This window comes from Oncorhynchus gorbuscha, linkage group LG05, assembly GCF_021184085.1.
Source record: "Oncorhynchus gorbuscha isolate QuinsamMale2020 ecotype Even-year linkage group LG05, OgorEven_v1.0, whole genome shotgun sequence".
Classification (NCBI taxonomy): domain Eukaryota; kingdom Metazoa; phylum Chordata; class Actinopteri; order Salmoniformes; family Salmonidae; genus Oncorhynchus; species Oncorhynchus gorbuscha.
Window position 1 is genome coordinate 91,349,652 of NC_060177.1, and position 20,070 is coordinate 91,369,721.

At 47.6% G+C, this 20,070-nt stretch overlaps 1 protein-coding gene and 1 long non-coding RNA gene across 3 annotated transcripts in view; both read right to left on the reverse strand.

Moving 5' to 3' along the window:
* The window catches only part of LOC124036659 (proheparin-binding EGF-like growth factor), an 18,357-nt gene extending 10,497 nt beyond the window's left edge, over window positions 1-7,860 (reverse strand). Inside the window, exons 1-4 of one of the 2 annotated variants that reach the window (XM_046351483.1) lie at window positions 7,735-7,860; window positions 5,986-6,165; window positions 3,388-3,658; window positions 2,986-3,156 (exon numbers count right to left, since the gene is read on the reverse strand). In XM_046351483.1, the coding sequence (XP_046207439.1) occupies window positions 2,986-3,156; window positions 3,388-3,658; window positions 5,986-6,165; window positions 7,735-7,771 (659 nt within the window). In that variant the 5' untranslated portion in view covers window positions 7,772-7,860. Of the gene's footprint in view, window positions 1-2,985; window positions 3,157-3,387; window positions 3,662-5,985; window positions 6,166-7,734 lie in introns of both variants that reach the window. The other variant, XM_046351482.1, reaches the window with a different exon arrangement.
* On the reverse strand, window positions 266-1,077 carry LOC124036660. Its single transcript, XR_006838941.1, has 2 exons — window positions 905-1,077; window positions 266-841 (listed from the first exon to the last, which is right to left on the reverse strand). It is a non-coding gene; the product is annotated as an uncharacterized LOC124036660 (long non-coding RNA).
* Window positions 7,861-20,070: the final 12,210 nt, after the last annotated feature.

Genomic DNA, 20,070 nt, shown 5'->3' on the forward strand with positions numbered 1-20,070 from the left:
ATATAAACAGTGTGTTACGGTTGTGTTAATGTTGTGTTATGGTTGTATTAACGTTGTGCCATATAAACATTGTGTTACGGTTGTGTTAATGTTGTGTTATGGTTGTATTAACGTTGTGCCATATAAACAGTGTGTTACGGTTGTGTTAATGTTGTGTTATGGTTGTATTAACGTTGTGCCATATAAACAGTGTGTTACGGTTGTGTTAATGTTGTGTTATGGTTGTATTAACGTTGTGCCATATAAACAGTGTGTTACGGTTGTGTTAATGTTGTGTTATGGTTGTATTAACGTTGTGCCATATAAACAGTGTGTTACGGTTGTGTTAATGTTGTGTTATGGTTGTATTAGGTCTATACTCACTGTTTGTAGATCATGTGCAGTACGGTTCGGTTGCATTATGGTTGTGTTATGGTTATATTAACGATGTGTTATGGTTGTATTAGGTCTATACTCACTGTCTGCAGATCAGGCTAAAGGCAGCTATCCAGGCTGTCAGCTTGCTCCTACTAACAAGGGAAGACTTCTTCCATGAGCTTTAATGGCAGTTGGCATCCAATAAATGTGGCATTACTGCCCCCTACTAGGCTGGAGTATAACTACCTTGTACTTTGCTTGAAAAAAAAGTCAAAATGAATCAACAAATACCATCTACCCGTACACTCATTTAAAACACACCACCCTACTCCACTATTTAAACCTATCTAGTCCGACCTCAGGCCAACATCCTGAAAGGACGGGACACCAACACTCAACACACCCTGTAACTCTTCTGAGGTCAAATCTCGTACACCCAAATATTTCTCAGTGCCAACACAACCTCAGTGGTTGCCAACACAACCTCAGTGGCTGCCAACACAACCTCAGTGGCTGCCAACACAACCTCAGTGGCTGCCAACACAACCTCAGTGGCTGCCAACACAACCTCAGTGGCTGCCAACACAACCTCAGTGGCTGCCAACACAACCTCAGTGGCTGCCAACACAACCTCAGTGGCTGCCAACACAACCTCAGTGGCTGCCAACACAACCTCAGTGGCTGCCAACACAACCTCAGTGGCTGCCAACACAACCTCAGTGGCTGTGGCTGCCAACACAACCTCAGTGGCTGCCAACACAACCTCAGTGGCTGCCAACACAACCTCAGTGGCTGCCAACCTCACAACCAACCTCAGTGGCCAACACAACCTCAGCCTGCCAACACAACCTCAGTGGCTGCCAACACAACCTCAGTGGCTGCCAACACAACCTCAGTGGCTGCCAACACAACCTCAGTGGCTGCCAACACAACCTCAGTGGCTGCCAACACAACCTCAGCGGCTGCCAACACAACCTCAGCGGTTGCCAACACAACCCACTGTTCCTAGGCCAGTTAACCCACTGTTCCTAGACCAGTTAACCCACTGTTCCTAGACCAGTTAACCCACTGTTCCTAGACCAGTTAACCCTCTGTTCCTAGACCAGTTAACCCTCTGTTCCTAGACCAGTTAACCCACTGTTCCTAGGCCAGTTAACCCACTGTTCCTAGACCAGTTAACTCACTGTTCCTAGACCAGATAACCCACTGTTCCTAGACCAGTTAATCCACTAGACCAGTTAACCCACTGTTCCTAGACCAGTTAACCCACTGTTCCTAGACCAGTTAACCCACTGTTCCTAGACCAGTTAACCCACTGTTCCTAGACCAGTTAACCCACTGTTCCTAGGCCAGTTAACCCACTGTTCCTAGACCAGTTAACCCACTGTTCCTAGACCAGTTAACACACTGTTCCTAGACCAGTTAACCCACTGTTCCTAGACCAGTTAACCCACTGTACCTAGACCAGTTAACCCACTGTTCCTAGACCAGTTAACCCACTGTTCCTAGACCAGTTAACCCACTGTTCCTAGGCCGTCATTGAAAATAAGAATTGGCTCTTATATAAATACATTCCTTTGTCTCATGTCCTTCTCATACCCAGGAGCCACCTTCCTATACACTGCTGCCACGTGCCCATAAGCTTAGCACCTGTAACGAGGTAACGTGAGCTCGTACGGGATAGCTGAAATATCCTAACATCATTTTGTCAGGCAGAGAGTCAACATCAAAAAGAACAAGACAATGACTCTTCTGTTTCTCCACTCACGCCACCCTGTCTACCATTTCCTTTTAAAAAGTAAATTACTGGAGTTTGTTCCAGGGGAGGCAGGTAGCCTAGTGGTTAGAGCGTTGGACTAGTAATTGAAGGTTGCAAGTTCAAAACCCCGAGCTGACAAGGTACAAATCTGTCGTTCTGCCCCTGAACAATGCAGTTAACCCACTGTTCCTAGGCCGTCATTGAAAATAAGAATTTGTTCTTTAACTGACTTGCCTGGTTAAATAAAGGTAAAATAATAAAATGTATTCCACCAGCTCGATCAGTATTTTCACTTTGTGAATGAGTGGGACTGGTGCCGATATCATGCTACCAAAAGGTGTCCGCTTCTCCAGAAATCCCATCCGCACACACAGTAGATCAACGGACTGAAGCTTGTTGTACGTCACCTTTAATGTTGTGTTACTGTGTGCAGGTCATGAGTAGTATGGTTGTGTTATGGTTTTTATTAACGTTGTGTTAATGTTGTGTTATGGTTGTATTAGGTTTATACTCACTGTGTGCAGGTCATGAGTAGTATGGTTGTGTTATGGTTTTTATTAACGTTGTGTTAATGTTGTGTTATGGTTGTATTAGGTTTATACTCACTGTGTGCAGGTCATGAGTAGTATGGTTGTGTTATGGTTTTTATTAACGTTGTGTTAATGTTATGTTATGGTTTTATTAACGTTGTGTTATGGTTGTGTTATGGTTTTATTAACATTGTATTAATGTTGTGTTATGGATGTATTGGGTCTATACTCACTGTGTGCAGGTCATGAGCAGTATGGTTGGGTTGTGATATGGTTGTATTAACATTGTGTTAACTTTGTGTTATGGCTGTGTTATGGATGTATTGGGTCTATACTCACTATGTGCAGGTCATGAGCAGTATGGCGAGGCAGCTGATGCTGGAGAGGACCACAGCTATGATGACCAGGACAGTCTGAACCACCTCAGCGATGCTTCTCTCCTCCTCTTCATCCGTCCTCGTAGGTAGGAGCAGGATGCCACAGCGCTCACCGTCGTAACCCTTCTCACAGCTGCAGGGGAAAGGATAAATCAATTAATCAATCAACTAATATACCAATCAATACATCAAAACACAAGTTGGTCAGTTAGTCAACCAAACAGTTAATCACTCAATTAATGAATCAGTCTATCTGTCCAATCAATCCTTTCCATCCATCAGCACACACACACACACACACACATGCACGCACACACGCACCAACGCACGCACAGTACTAAAAGTAGATTTGTGTCGTACTCACACACACACAGGCTCTCTCAGATCCGCCATGTACTTGCAGTTTCCATGGATACAGTATGCCTGGTGGGAGGAGCTACAAGGGTCCTCTGTAACAAGTCCTGAGGTCTGGTGTGTGTGGTCGGCCGTGAACTCCAACGTGTGTCCTGGTGTGTGTTCAGGGTTGAAGGCCGTGGTGCGTCTACTACTGTTCTTGTTCTTCCTCTTTCCAGGATTCCCTTTGCCTTTCGGACCCTTTATCCCCTTTTCCTTTCTGTTCTTACTGTGACGCACCACTGCTGGGAAACCACAGGAGTTATTTACACCTTCTGATTATTAGAGACAGATGGAGTCATATAGAGTCATATGGAGACAGATGGAGACAGATTGAGTCATATGGAGTCATATGGAGACAGATGGAGTAATATGGAGTCATATGGAGACAGATGGAGACAGATGGAGTCATATGGAGACAGATGGAGTCATATAGAGTCATATGGAGACAGATGGAGACAGATTGAGTCATATGGAGTCATATGGAGACAGATGGAGTAATATGGAGTCATATGGAGACAGATGGAGACAGATGGAGTCATATGGAGACAGATGGAGTCATATGGAGACAGATGGAGACAGATGGAGTCATATGGAGACAGATGGAGTCATATGGAGACAGATGGAGTCATATGGAGACAGATTGAGTGATATGGAGACAGATTGAGTGATATGGAGACAGATGGAGTCATATAGAGTCATATGGAGACAGATGACACAGATGGAATCATATGGAGACAGATGGAGACAGATGGAGTCAGATGGAGACAGATGGAGACAGATGGGGTCAGATGGAGACAGATGGAGACAGATGGAGACAGATGGAGACAGATGGAGTCATATGGAGACAGATGGAGACAGATGGAGACAGATGGAGACAGATGGAGTAATATGGAAAGTATTCAGAACCCTTGACGATTTCCACATTTTGTTATGTTACAGCCTTACTCTAAAATGTATTAAATAGCACAACACCCCATAATGACAAAGCAAAACCCGGTTTTTAGAAGTTTTTGCTAATAAAAATAAATAAATACTGAAATATAACATTTACATAAGTATTCAGACCCTTTACTCAGTACTGTGTTGAAGCACCTTCGGCAGCAATTACAGCCTTGAGTCTTCTTGGATATGACGCTACAAGCTTGGCACACCTGTATTTGGGGAGTTTCTCCCATTCTTCTCTGCAGATCATGTCAAGCTCTGTCAGGTTGGATGGGGAGTGTCGCTGCACAGCTATTTTCAGGTCTCTCCAGAATTGTTTAATTTTTTTATTTAATTTTTATTTCACCTTTATTTAACCAGGTAGTCCATTTGAGAACAAGTTCTCATTTGCAACTGCGACCTGGACAAGATAAAGCATAGCAGTGTGAACAGACAACACAGAGTTACACATGGAGTAAACAATAAACAAGTCAATAACATAGTAGAAAAAAAAATCTATATATATTGTGTGCAAAAGGCATGAGGAGGTAGGCAATAAATAGGCCATAGGAGTGAATAATTACAATTTAGCAGATTAACACTGGAGTGATAAATGATCAGATGCACATGTACAGGTAGAGATACTGGTGTGCAAAAGAGCAGAAAAGTAAATAAAATAAAAACAGTATGGGGATGAGGTAGGTAGATTGGGTGGGCTATTTACAGATGGACTATGTACAGCTGCAGCGATCGGTTAGCTGCTCAGACAGCAGATGTTTGAAGTTGGTGAGGGAGATAAAAGACTCCAACTTCAGAGATTTTTGCAATTCGTTCCAGTCGCAGGCAGCAGAGAATTGGAGGGAAAGGCGGCCAAATGAGATTTTGGCTTTAGGGTTCAAGTCCGGGCTCTGGCTGGGCCACTCAAAGACATTCAGAGATTTGCCCAAAAGCCACTCCTGTGTTGTCTTGGTTGTGTGTTTAGGATCACTGTCCTGTTGGAAGGTGAACCTAATTTCCTATCTGTCCACATCGGGTGTTTGGTCACCTCCCTGACCTAGGCCCTTCTCCCCCGATTGCTCAGTTTGTCCGGGCGGCCAGCTCTTGGAAGAGTCTTGGTGGTTCCAAACTTCTTCCATTTAAGAACGATGGAGGCCACTGTGTTCTTGGGGACCTTCAATGCTGCAGATATTTTTTGGTACCCTTCCCCAGATCTGTGCCTCGACACAATCCTGTCTCGGAGCTCTACAGACAATTCCTTTGACTTCATGGCTTGGTTTTTGCTCTGCCATGCACTGTTAACCGTGGGACCTTATATAGACAGGTGTCATCATTTTGTAATTATGGGGTGTTGTGTGTAGATTGAGGAAGCATGGGTTAGGGGCTAGAGAGTACTAGGGGTAGGGGGTAGGGGGTAAGGGGCAAAGGCTTAGGTGCGAGGGGGTACTAAGGACTAGGGGTGGGGGTTAGGGGTGAGGGGTGAGGGGTTAGGGGTGAGAGGTTAGGGGTTAGGGGTGAGGGGTTAGGGGTTAGGAGCAAAGGCTTAGGTGCGAGGGGGTACATGAGACTAGGAGGTGAGGGGTTAGGGGTGAGGGGTTAGGGGTGAGGGACTAGGGGTTAGGGGTGAGGGGTTGTCTGACAGTCCTACCTTTGGGTGAACCGTCTGTAGGTGTACCTCCTGACATATCTTCATCCAGTTCCTCCTCATCCTCATCACCCAGAGAGCTCTGTAGCCCCTCCCCTTCCCCCAAGGCTGACGCATCTGTCACATGGCTCAGTTCTGCCGATAACGTCACCGCGGATCCCAGGACACCTAAAGCGCTAACAACTACAACCAGACCACACCAGTCAAACACAGAGCACTGAAACTACAACCAGACCACACCAGTCAAACACAGAGCACTGAAACTACAACCAGACCACACCAGTCAAACACAGAGCACTGAAACTACAACCAGACCACACCAGTCAAACACAGAGCACTGAAACTACAACAAGACCACACCAGTCAATCACAGAGCACTGAATCTACAACCAGACCACACCAGTCAATCACAGAGCACTGAAACTACAACCAGACCACACCAGTCAAACACAGAGCACTGACACTACAATAAGACCACACCAGTCAATCACAGAGCACTGAATCTACAACCAGACCACACCAGTCAATCACAGAGCACTGAAACTACAACCAGACCACACCAGTCAAACACAGAGCACTGAAACTACAACCAGAACACACCAATCATACATATCAATCAAGACTGCAAGCGGACCAAACTGGTCACACACAGAGCAGTGCAGACTACAACAAAATAGCACATGTAGAATACTAGAGCACTCAATACTTCAATAAGATTAGCATATGGTACATCACACAGCTGGTTTCTGAGAAGGCATAACAGGTTGTGAATCATCTCTCTCTCTGTCTCTCTCTCTCTCTCTCTCTCTCTCTCTCTCTCTCTCTCTGTCTCTCTCTGTCTCTCTCTCTCTCTCTCTCTCTCTCTCTCTCTCTCTCTCTCTCTCTCTCTCTCTCTCTCTCTCTCTCTCTCTCTCTGTCTCTCTGTCTCTCTCTCTGTCTGTCTCTGTCTCTGTCTCTGTCTCTCTCTCTCTCTCTCTCTCTCTCTCTCTCTCTCTCTCTCTCTCTCTCTCTCTCTCTCTGTCTCTCTCTCTCTCTCTCTCTCTCTCTCTCTCTGTCTCTGTAGGCTACTTCCCTCTAAACACATATCTTTGTCTGTCTGTCTGTCTGTCTCTGTAGGCTACTTCCCTCTAAACACATCTCTCTGTCTGTCTGTCTGTCTGTCTCTCTGTCTCTCTGTCTCTCTGTCTCTCTCTGTCTCTCTCTCTCTGTCTCTCTCTCTCTCTCTCTCTCTCTCTCTCTCTCTCTCTCTCTCTCTCTCTCTCTCTCTCTCTCTCTCTCTCTCTCTCTCTCTCTCTCAGTCTCTCTCTCTCTCTGTCTCTCTCTGTCTCTCTGTCTCTCTCTGTCTCTCTGTCTCTGTAGGCTACTTCCCTCTAAACACGTCTGTCTGTCTGTCTGTCTGTCTGTCTGTCTGTCTGTCTGTCTGTCTGTCTGTCTGTCTGTCTGTCTGTCTGTCTGTCTGTCTGTCTGTCTGTCTGTCTGTCTGTCTGTCTGTCTGTCTGTCTGTCTGTCTGTCTGTCTGTCTGTGTAGGCTACTTCCCTCTAAACACATCTCTCTGTCTGTCTGTCTGTCTGTCTGTCTGTCTGTCTGTCTGTCTGTCTGTCTGTCTGTCTGTCTGTCTGTCTGTCTGTCTGTCTGTCTGTCTGTCTGTCTGTCTGTCTGTCTGTCTGTCTGTCTGTCTGTCTGTCTGTCTGTCTGTCCCTGTAGGCTACTTCCCAACACATCAAATGATTGTACAAGCCCAGACCACTTACCCAAACACAGCAGAGAGGAGAGAATGAGAGTGTTCATGTCCTAGGAGTGTGTGTATTCTGTCCTGAGTGAGACTAGTCCTGCTCCGCCTCTGCTTCCTCTTCCTCCTCAGAGGTTGGGTGGCGGCTCTTATAGACAATGCCTCAGGAGACGGGTGGAGGGAGGGGGTGTTTATGTGTGTGTGTGTGTGTGTGTGTGTGTGTGTGTGTGTGTGTGTGTGTGTGTGTGTGTGTGTGTGTGTGTGTGTGTGTGTGTGTGTGTGTGTGTGTGTGTGTGTGTGTGTGTGTGTGTGTGTGTGTGTGTGTGTGTGTGTGTGTGTGTGTGTGTGTGTGTGTGTGTGTGCGCGTGTGTGTGTGTGTGTGTTAGTAGTGTAATGATTAACTTGCCCAGCCTTAGGGGATGTATTTAATGCACGTTCTTATGGTCTTTGACACATCTGTCGATCACAATAAGAACGAGTGAGTGTGAGATCCTCACACTGTGTTCAGTAACAGTCAACATCACCTGTCATCACCTGTGATACATGTCAGTCGTCCTGAGGACGTTGGGAGATGACGTGAAAACCTGCCACTAGGGGCAACAGTGAGCGCTGTTACCTTTGGGTAGGTTTTTTGCCTCTGATTCCAAAGGTTGCAAGTTCAAATCTAGCGATAGAAAGTTGCAATTTTTGTTTTAAGCCTATCCCAAACCTTAACCATTCTGAGTTCATGCCTAAAACTTAACCCTAACCATAGAAGATTTGGAGTTAAGGCCTAAATTTGACGTTTGAGAAACACAGATAAGCGTCTATCTGTGAAAGCTAGTTGGTCAACACACACACACACACACACACACACACACACACACACACACACACACACACACACACACACACACACACACACACACACACACACACACACACACACACACACAGACACACACACACACACACACGCGCACGCACGCGCACACGCGCACACACGCACGCACGCACGCGCGCACGCGCACACACGCACACACGCACACACGCACACACGCACACACGCGCGCACGCACACACACACACACGCATACACGCATACACACACACACACACGCACACACACACACACACGCACACACATACACACACACACGCACACGCACACGCACACGCATACACACACACACGCATACACGCATGCACACACACACACACACACACGCATACACGCACACACACACACACACACACGGACAAACACTAATTGATGTATTCTGTCCAGTCACTACACGTCATTAAAGCACTAAAAAAAAGTTTACACTTTCATTCATGTTCCTACCTCCGACCCTCTTCCTTGATCTTCATATTTGCTGAGGGTCAGGCCCTGTTATTAATACAACCATAAAAGACTTAACAACCGCTGAATAAACTCTGCACACACACACAACACACACACCCTGCTGTGACACACAGATCCCAACACACACCTCCTAGCATGGTTGCCAGGGTGATGTTGTCGAGGTCAGAGAAGAGTCGTAGTGTTGTAGTATTTTTAGGACTATTGAAAGTTGTTTGATGACTCAGTAGGAATGTATTGTATCCCAATATCCCAATATCCCAATATCCCAATATTCCAATATCCCAATATCCCAATATTCCAATATCCCAATATTCCAATATCCCAATATTCCAATATCCCAATATCCCAATATTCCAATATTCCAATATCCCAATATTCCAATATTCCAATATCCCAATATTCCAATATTCCAATATCCCAATATCCCAATATTCCAATATTCCAATATCCCAATATTCCAATATCCCAATATCCCAATATTCCAATATTCCAATATCATAATATCCCAATATCCCAATATTCTACCGTACATGGTGTTGATCTTTTGCAGAACATTCCCATTTAACACATTTGGTTCCATTGAAGTTGTAGGGATGTATGTTTTTGTTTCCCATTGGTTCTGGGAACGGAGCCATAAGGTTATTGACCGGTTCCTCACCTGTTCTGGGAATATTAATTGTATAGTTGCAGGGAGGTTCTGAGAACGTCTTACTATGGTTCCGTTCACGTTTTCCTAGGAGGTTTTATTCGGTTATTTTATTTTATTTTTTAAAATACTTTCCTAAAGTTTTCACTGAATGTTTAGGGAAGACTTTTTAATAACACTTCTAGCTTATTTTGGCTTTTTTCCTTTTTTTACTCCAAGTGCAAATAGCACACATAGAAATTCATTTCTTTAGGTGTTAATCATGCAAAAATGTATTATTTTTAATTGTGACACGGCATCAGTGAGATTTAAGTTTATAATCTTGTGTTCTCTATCCATGGATTTGGTCCACTGTGTCACCAGGATGGAGTTAGCATGTCCTGTTTTAATGCATACAAAACTGTTCATTTTAGTCATTTCAAACAGACCCCATTTCAAAGGAAGCAAACACTCATTAAGATCAGGTGTGACCAATTAGTGGGCGTGGAAAACTGAACACACTTAACAAGATAGAGGTTATAGAGAGTTTTGTTGATTCCGAGAATGGAATGTATATGTTTTTAAATAACATTCCTGGAATGTTCTCTGGGCGTTACTAAAGTTTTATTGTTTTTTTTAATGGAATGTCTTCTTAACATTCTCTGAACAATTTGAGAGTATGACTAAATAGATCCACGAGGAAAGCTGTAGGGAAAGTTATGCTGAAATCCTAAAATTCCCACAGAAAGTTATTTCTGAGAATTCCAAATGTCAAACCAGTTGGAGAACGTTCCTACAACATTACCAGGACCATTCCCTCACCAAGCTCTAAGGTTCTCAGAACGTTATGTGTTAGCTGGGTTATGTGCAAAACGTTGGTAAGTATGATGAAGTTTTCTTTCATGTAACCCGCAGAGAGGGTGTGGATATATTACCTGGTTGTTTCTTCATCTTCTGTCGGTTACAACGTTATACCTTTCCAAAGCGGTCCCAACATGTTATTGAAACTTTCATGCAACAATATGAGATTTTAATGTTAGGACCTTTAAGGGCAGGGCTGAGATACTGCTGGGTTTGGTTAATGGAGACATACAGGAAAAAAGGGGGGGTGTGAATACTTTTTATCTTTACCTGTGTCTGTCTCATCTGTTTTCCACCATTCCTTTCTCAGTGGAGTCTAATGGAATCCTGGTGTAGTCTAATGGAATCCTGGTGTAGTCTAATGGAATCCTGGTGTAGTCTAATGGAATCCTGGTGTAGTCTAATGGAAACCTGGTGTAGTCTAATGGAAACCTGGTGTATACTGTAGAACCTCCAGAATGTTTGCAATGAAGGAGTCTAATGGAATCCTGGTGTAGTCTAATGGAATCCTGGTGTAGTCTAATGGAATCCTGGTGTAGTCTAATGGAATCCTGGTGTAGTCTAATGGAATCCTGGTGTAGTCTAATGGAATCCTGGTGTAGTCTAATGGAATCCTGGTGTAGTCTAATGGAAACCTGGTGTAGTCTAATGGAAACCTGGTGTATACTGTAGAACCTCCAGAATGTTTGCAATGAAGGAGTCTAATGGAATCCTGGTGTAGTCTAATGGAATCCTGGTGTAGTCTAATGAAATCCTGGTGTAGTCTAATGGAATCCTGGTGTAGTCTAATGGAATCCTGGTGTAGTCTAATGGAATCCTGGTGTAGTCCAATGGAATCCTGGTGTAGTCTAATGGAAACCTGGTGTAGTCTAATGGAAACCTGGTGTATACTGTAGAACCTCCAGAATGTTTGCAATGAAGGAGTCTAATGGAATCCTGGTGTAGTCTAATGGAATCCTGGTGTAGTCTAATGGAATCCTGGTGTAGTCTAATGGAATCCTGGTGTAGTCTAATGGAATCCTGGTGTAGTCTAATGGAATCCTGGTGTAGTCTAATGGAAACCTGGTGTAGTCTAATGGAATCCTGGTGTAGTCTAATGGAATCCTGGTGTAGTCTAATGGAATCCTGGTGCAGTCTAATGGAATCCTGGTGTAGTCTAATGGAATCCTGGTGTAGTCTAATGGAATCCTGGTGTAGTCTAATGGAATCCTGGTGTAGTCTAATGGAATCCTGGTGTAGTCTAATGGAATCCTGGTGTAGTCTAATGGAATCCTGGTGTGTACTGTAGAACCTCCAGAATGTTTGCAATGCAGGCTGTCTTCCACAGCGTTTCACGGTGACCTGGATAGTTGCTTGTTTATAGGGGAGCCTTGACAGAGTTTTCACCAACCTTCGCCAAGGAATGTTAGGAATACCTGGCATGCCATTTTGGGAAAGGTCAGAGACACTTGCTTAGTGGAAACTATGACAGGAGTCTGGAGAATACAAACTATAACAGCATAACATCATCATACTGGATGTAGCTATTAGCTTCAGTACTACCCCGTAACAGAAACCTAGAGATCTTTAACGGCATACTCTCATACAGAACGTACTTCAGCTACAAGTTACCATAGACCTAAATATCTTAAAAGCCCAGTCATTTCTGGGTAACCATTAAGTACCTTATTGTGATTTTAAAAAATGTAACTGGTCAAAATATTTTTTTTAAATAGCATCTTAGCGAAAAGCAATTTCTCAAGCAAGAATTTTGGTAGGATTGTCTGGGACTGTTCTGAGTGGGGAGGGTTGAGAACTGAAAAAAAACCAGTTGTTATTATTGGTTTGCAACTCTCTTCTTAATTGGTCTTTTATCTAATTTATCACCAGGTGATGTCACAACAGAAGGCTAAACTCCACCCGTCTTTTCAAACAGCTTTCACACTAAAAGAACATTACCATAATTTTCACAAATTTCACATTATTACTCCAACCAGGTTAGTCCACTCAGTAACTTGACCATTTTCCAGGGAGTTCTGGGTTCAGTGCATTAGATAAATCATGTTATTTATTGCGACGTTGTGACACATTTACAAATATTAGTTATGACACATTTCCTGTATTGTATGGGAGACATAAACTCAACACACCCACACATCGATGTGTCATATCTAGATCCGGGCTGCAGCATTCCACAGTGCTCCAGTAAAATGCTAATCCCATCAGACTAGGATGAAGAAAAGCTTTTGCATACAGGACATAGCAATGTGTTTTGAAATCCAATTTTTCACTGTCTTTTTAATGTATGAATGTGCTCAATATTATGCAGGTGTGTGTACAAGTGTGTGTGTGTGTGTCTGTTTGTTTGTGTGAGTGTACAAGTGTCTGTCTGTCTGTCTGTCTGTCCTTTCTGTTCAACCAAACACAAATGTCTGGTTCATCTTCAAGCAGACTGCGTGCCAGAGAGGTGATAGTTCTGTTTCTCAAGACTGATGACAGTTATTCACAGAGATAATATTCTCTCCACTAACACTTGGGATTCAGGGACATTAAAACCAGATTAAAGATCGAGCTGCAGAGGTTGGATCAAAGTCGGCTGCCTGACGATTCAGTATGCATGTGATGCGGTCACGCAATGCCTTTGAAAGCATCTGTGCTAACTAATTCTGCAGCAATAGTTGACTGCAAGTGTGCCTTAAAAGCTTGAGAGGGAACGGCTTCACATCAGACAATGACTGGCTACCAGTTTAAAGTTGGTTGGTGTGGATTACAAACAGCTCCAGCAACTCCATGAGCTGGTCTAGCTTGGCCAAGTCACGCTCTGTGCTTGTCCTCTGATTTCTTCCCTGTTAGTTACTAATAGTTAGTGACAGTGTATAATGAATACGATGGGAGACAGAGAGCTTGTTTCAAGCGCAGGGCGCAGCAGGTGTTTTCTTTGTAAAGTACCACAGGAGGAGGCAGGTAGCTGGGTCCAGGGGCAGGCAGAAGGTCATACACAGGAGGAGGCAGGTAGCTGGGTCCAGGGGCAGGCAGGAGGTCATACATAGGAGGAGGCAGGTAGCTGGGTCAGGCAGAAGGTCATACACAGGAGGAGTTAGGTAGCAGGGTCAGGCAGAAGGTCATACACAGGAGGAGTTAGGTAGCAGGGTCAGGCAGAAGGTCATACACAGGAGGAGTTAGGTAGCTGGGTCCAGGGGCAGGCAGAAGGTCATACACAGGAGGAGTTAGGTAGCTGGGTCCAGGGGCAGGCAGAAGGTCATACACAGGAGGAGGCAGGTAGCTGGGTCAGGCAGAAGGTCATACACAGGAGGAGTTAGGTAGCAGGGTCAGGCAGAAGGTCATACACAGGAGGAGTTAGGTAGCAGGGTCAGGCAGAAGGTCATACAGGAGGAGTTAGGTAGCTGGGTCATACAGGAGGAGTTAGGTAGCAGGGTCAGGGGCAGGCAGAAGGTCATACACAGGAGGAGGCAGGTAGCTGGGTCCAGGGGCAGGCAGAAGGTCATACACAGGAGGAGGCAGGTAGCTGGGTCCAGGGGCAGGCAGAAGGTCATACACAGGAGGAGGCAGGTAGCTGGGTCCAGGGGCAGACAGAAGGTCATACACAGGAGGAGGCAGGTAGCTGGGTCCAGGGGCAGGCAGAAGGTCATACACAGGAGGAGGCAGGTAGCTGGGTCCAGGGGCAGACAGAAGGTCATACACAGGAGGAGGCAGGTAGCAGGTAGCTGGGTCCAGGGGCAGGCAGAAGGTCATACACAGGAGGAGGCAGGTAGCTGGGTCCAGGGGCAGGCAGAAGGTCATACACAGGAGGAGGGGGCAGGCAGAAGGTCAGGTAGGTAGCTGGGCAGGCAGAAGGTCATCCAGGAGGAGGCAGGTAGCTGGGTCCAGGGGCAGGCAGAAGGTCATACACAGGAGGAGGCAGGTAGCTGGGTCCAGGGGCAGGTAGCTGGGTCCAGGGGCAGGCAGAAGGTCATACACAGGAGGAGGCAGGTAGCTGGGACCAGGGGCAGGCAGAAGGTCATACACAGGAAGTCCAAAAAGGCAACACTACTGCCAGGGAAAAGGCAAATAATGTAGTCCGGGAACTCAGGCAAGACGCTGACGACAGGAAATCTGATTGGCAAAAGTGCAGGCAGGGAACAGGCCAAAAACTATGATACACAGGAGGACTAATACGGAAACTAGAATGTGTATCAAAACAAACAGTACCTCCCAATGATGGGATGCAAAGAACTGAACTAAATAGTGTGTGATAATGACCTACAGGTGTGTAAACAGGTGATCAGAATTCAGGTGATTGGGATCTGGAGAGTGAGCTGCGTTCAGGGGATCTATGTGTTTGAGAGTGTGAGCTGGAAGGTGGGCTGGAGACTGAGCTGCGTTCTGGAGATCTATGTGTTTGACAGTGTGAGCTGGAAGGTGGGCTGGAGACTGAGCTGCGTTCTGGAGATCTATGTGTTTGAGAGTGTGAGCTGGAAGGTGGGCTGCAAAGTGAGCTGTGTTCAGGGGATCTATGTGTTTGAGAGTGTGAGCTGGAAGATGGGCTGCAAAGTGAGCTGTGTTCAGGGGATCTATGTGTTTGAGAGTGTGAGCTGGAAGGTGGGCTGCAAAGTGAGCCGTGTTCAGGGGATCTATGTGTTTGAGAGTGTTTGAGCTGGAAGGTGGGCTGCAAAGTGAGCTGTGTTCAGGGGATCTATGTGTTTGAGAGTGTTTGAGCTGGAAGGTGGGCTGCAAAGTGAGCTGTGTTCAGGGGATCTATGTGTTTAAGAGTGTAAGTTGGAAGCAGACGTTACACAGTGATGCACAAGCCAGGTCTATCTGAAACATCGACATCTACTGGCAGCATTTACCCGCCAGATTCAAAAGGATGATAACCCCAGAATAAAATAAAAAACGTGAAACGCCATTTATTTTGTGTTCAAAGTTTAGGTGAAATTATTTTTTTCTAAAACTGAACATAATTTATGATGGTTTTATTTGATTTGGTTTTGGTGTCAAAGATAGTTTTAGTTTACTAAATATTTTTTCCAATTGTATTTTGTATTTTATTTCCAGTTGTATTTTATTTTCAGTTTTGGTTTACTATAATAGCCTTGATTTACAGTTAAAGGTGTTGTGTGTCTTGGTATTAACGGAGATATTCTCCATTCAGGCAGTAGTTCTCCAGACTGGAGTCACACTTCTGGGTCACCTTCTCCATATGAGGACGGGATAGCACTATGGGAGAAAACATCAGTCAGTCAGTCAGCCAGTCAGTCAGTCAGCCAGTCAGTTAGTCAGTTAGCCAGCAAGTCAGCCAGTCAGTCAGTTAGTCAGCTAGCCAGTCAGTTAGTAAGCTAGCCAGTCAGTTAGTTAGCCAGTCAGCCAGTCAGTTGGCCAGCCAGTCAGTTAGCCAGCCAGTCAGTCAGTCAATCGGCTAGTCAGCTAGTCAGCTAGACAGCCAGCCAGCCAGTCAACTAGACAGCCAGCCAGCCAATCAGTTAGACAGCCAGTCAGTTAGACAGCCAGTCAGTTAGACAGCCAGCCAGTCAGCCAGTCAGCTAGACAGCCAGTCAGTTAGACAGCCAGCCAGTCAGCTAGACAGCCAGCCAGTCAGCCAGTCAGCTAGACAGCCAGTCAGCTAGACAGCCAGCCAGCCAGTCAGCCAGTCAGCTAGACAGCCAGTCAGCCAGCCAGTCAGCCAGTCAGCTAGACAGCCAGTCAGCTAGACAGCCAGTCAGCCAGCCAGCCAGTCAGCCAGCCAGCCAGTCAACTAGACAGCCAGTCAGCCAGTCAGCCAGCCAGCCAGTCAGCTAGTCAGCCAGTCAGCTAGACAGCCAGTCAGCTAGTCAGCCAGTCAGCTAGACAGCCAGTCAGCTAGACAGCCAGCCAGTCAACCAGTCAGCTAGACAGCCAGTGAGCTAGACAGCCAGCCAGTCAACCAGTCAGCCAGTCAGCCAGTGAGCTAGACAGCCAGTCAGCTAGACAGCCAGCCAGACAGCCAGTCAGCTAGACAGCCAGTCAGTTAGACAGCCAGTCAGCCAGCCAGCCAGTCAACTAGACAGCCAGTCAGCTAGACAGCCAGCCAGCCAGTCAGCCAGTCAGCCAGCCAGCCAGTCAGCTAGTCAGCCAGTCAGTTAGCCAGCCAGTCAGCTAGACAGACAGCCAGTCAACCAGTCAGCTAGTCAAATAGACAGCCAGTCAGCTAGACAGCCAGTCAGCCAGTCAGCCAGTCAGCCAGTCAGCCAGTCAGCCAGTCAGCCAGACAGCCAGTCAGCCAGTCAGCTAGACAGCCAGTCAGCCAGTCAGCTAGACAGCCAGTCAGCCAGTCAGCTAGACAGCCAGTCAGCCAGTCAGCTAGACAGCCAGTCAGCCAGTCAGCTAGACAGCCAGTCAGCCAGTCAGCCAGTCAGCCAGTCAGCCAGTCAGCCAGTCAGCCAGTCAGCTAGTCAGCTAGACAGCCAGTCAGCCAGTCAGCTAGACAGCCAGTCAGCCAGTCAGCTAGACAGCCAGTCAGCCAGTCAGCTAGACAGCCAGTCAGCCAGTCAGCTAGACAGCCAGTCAGCCAGTCAGCTAGACAGCCAGTCAGCCAGTCAGCCAGTCAGCCAGTCAGCCAGTCAGCCAGTCAGCCAGTCAGCTAGACAGCCAGTCAGCCAGCCAGCCAGTCAGCCAGTCAACCAGTCAGCCAGTCAGTTAGCCAGCCAGTCAGCCAGTCAGCTAGACAGCCAGTCAGTTAGCCAGCCAGTCAGCCAGTCAGCTAGACAGCCAGTCAGCCAGTCAGCTAGACAGCCAGTCAGCTAGACAGCCAGTCAGTTAGCCAGCCAGTCAGCCAGTCAGCTAGACAGCCAGTCAGCCAGTCAGCCAGTCAGCCAGTCAGTTAGCCAGCCAGTCAGCCAGTCAGCTAGACAGCCAGTCAGCCAGTCAGCCAGTCAGCCAGTCAGCTAGACAGCCAGTCAGCCAGTCAGCCAGTCAGCCAGTCAGCCAGTCAGCCAGTCAGCTAGACAGCCAGTCAGTTAGCCAGCCAGTCAGCCAGTCAGCTAGACAGCCAGTCAGCCAGTCAGCCAGTCAGCCAGTCAGCCAGTCAGCCAGACAGCCAGTCAGTTAGCCAGCCAGTCAGTTAGACAGCCAGTCAGCTAGTCAAATAGACAGCCAGCCAGCCAGTCAGTTAGCCAGCCAGTCAGCTAGACAGCCAGTCAGTTAGCCAGCCAGTCAGTTAGCCAGCCAGTCAGCCAGTCAGTTAGCCAGCCAGTCAGCCAGTCAGCTAGACAGCCAGTCAGTTAGCCAGCCAGTCAGCCAGTCAGCTAGACAGCCAGTCAGCCAGTCAGCTAGACAGCCAGTCAGCCAGTCAGCTAGACAGCCAGTCAGTTAGCCAGCCAGTCAGCCAGTCAGCCAGTCAGCTAGCCAGCCAGTCAGCCAGTCAGCCAGTCAGCTAGACAGCCAGTCAGCCAGTCAGCCAGTCAGCTAGACAGCCAGTCAGCCAGTCAGCCAGTCAGCTAGACAGCCAGTCAGTTAGCCAGCCAGTCAGCCAGTCAGCTAGACAGCCAGTCAGCCAGTCAGCCAGTCAGCTAGACAGCCAGTCAGTTAGCCAGCCAGTCAGCCAGTCAGCCAGTCAGCTAGACAGCCAGTCAGTTAGCCAGCCAGTCAGCCAGTCAGCCAGTCAGCCAGTCAGCTAGACAGCCAGTCAGTTAGCCAGCCAGTCAGCCAGTCAGCCAGTCAGCCAGTCAGCCAGTCAGCCAGTCAGCCAGACAGCCAGTCAGTTAGCCAGCCAGTCAGCCAGTCAGCCAGTCAGCTAGACAGCCAGTCAGTTAGCCAGCCAGTCAGCCAGTCAGCCAGTCAGCCAGTCAGCCAGTCAGCCAGTCAGCCAGTCAGCCAGTCAGCTAGACAGCCAGTCAGTTAGCCAGCCAGTCAGCCAGTCAGCTAGACAGCCAGTCAGCCAGTCAGCCAGTCAGCCAGTCAGCCAGTCAGCTAGACAGCCAGTCAGCCAGTCAGCCAGTCAGCCAGTCAGCCAGTCAGCCAGTCAGCCAGTCAGTTAGCCAGCCAGTCAGCCAGTCAGCTAGACAGCCAGTCAGCCAGTCAGTTAGCCAGCCAGTCAGCCAGTCAGCTAGACAGCCAGTCAGCCAGTCAGTTAGCCAGCCAGTCAGCCAGTCAGCCAGTCAGCCAGTCAGCCAGTCAGCCAGTCAGCCAGTCAGTTAGCCAGCCAGTCAGCCAGTCAGCTAGACAGCCAGTCAGCCAGTCAGTTAGCCAGCCAGTCAGCCAGTCAGCCAGTCAGCTAGTCAGCTAGACAGCCAGTCAGCCAGTCAGCCAGTCAGCCAGTCAGCCAGTCAGCTAGTCAGCTAGACAGCCAGTCAGCCAGTCAGCCAGTCAGCTAGACAGCCAGTCAGTTAGCCAGCCAGTCAGCCAGTCAGCCAGTCAGTTAGCCAGCCAGTCAGCCAGTCAGCCAGTCAGTTAGCCAGCCAGTCAGCCAGTCAGCCAGTCAGCCAGTCAGCCAGTCAGCCAGTCAGCCAGTCAGTTAGCCAGCCAGTCAGCCAGTCAGCCAGTCAGCCAGTCAGCCAGTCAGTTAGCCAGCCAGTCAGCCAGTCAGCCAGTCAGCCAGTCAGCCAGTCAGTTAGCCAGCCAGTCAGCCAGTCAGCCAGTCAGCCAGTCAGTTAGCCAGCCAGTCAGCCAGTCAGCCAGTCAGCCAGTCAGCTAGACAGCCAGTCAGCCAGTCAGCCAGCCAGCCAGCCAGCCAGTCAGCCAGTCAGCCAGTCAGCTAGACAGCCAGTCAGTTAGCCAGCCAGTCAGCCAGTCAGCCAGCCAGCCAGCCAGCCAGTCAGCCAGTCAGCCAGTCAGCTAGACAGCCAGTCAGTTAGCCAGCCAGTCAGCCAGTCAGCCAGTCAGCTAGACAGCCAGTCAGTTAGCCAGCCAGTCAGCCAGTCAGCTAGTCAGCCAGTCAGCCAGTCAGCCAGTCAGCCAGTCAGTCAGTCAGCTAGTCAGCCAGTCAGCCAGTCAGCCAGTCAGCCAGTCAGCCAGTCAGTTCATCAGTCTGTAATTAGATTGTGGACATATAATAACCTATATAAATACGTAGAGCAAGGGGGGCTGGTTGGATCTGAGTGCGTGGTGGAAGGCACATCTATAGATGTAATATATATATATATATAATATATCTATTGTATATCAAGACGGACCAGCAGGAAAGCTGTGCGTTACAATGCGTGCTCTCCTCCACACAACCACATACCCTTTTAGCCAAGCAATTGTACCCTCATTAACCCTAAACTCCACCAACAAACGTCCCAGGAAGAGAGCACGGGTCTGGGATAGGGTGAGACTAGGACAGGGTAACTCTGTATGGAGTCCGTTTCAAGACTGCAATGGCTATTATCTGTTGTCTCTGGCAATGCTTTCTCTCCGAGCTTTTTGGCGTCGGCGCTGAGATTGATATGAAACAGATTGACTTAAATTCATGTCGTTCCATCCAATGTGAGGAGAGGAGAGGATGTTGTGAATGTGCCTGGCAGTCAGACTGACACTGTTCAGCCAAACGGATGGGGTGGACTCTGCTTTTCACCACCACATATCAGAGACGG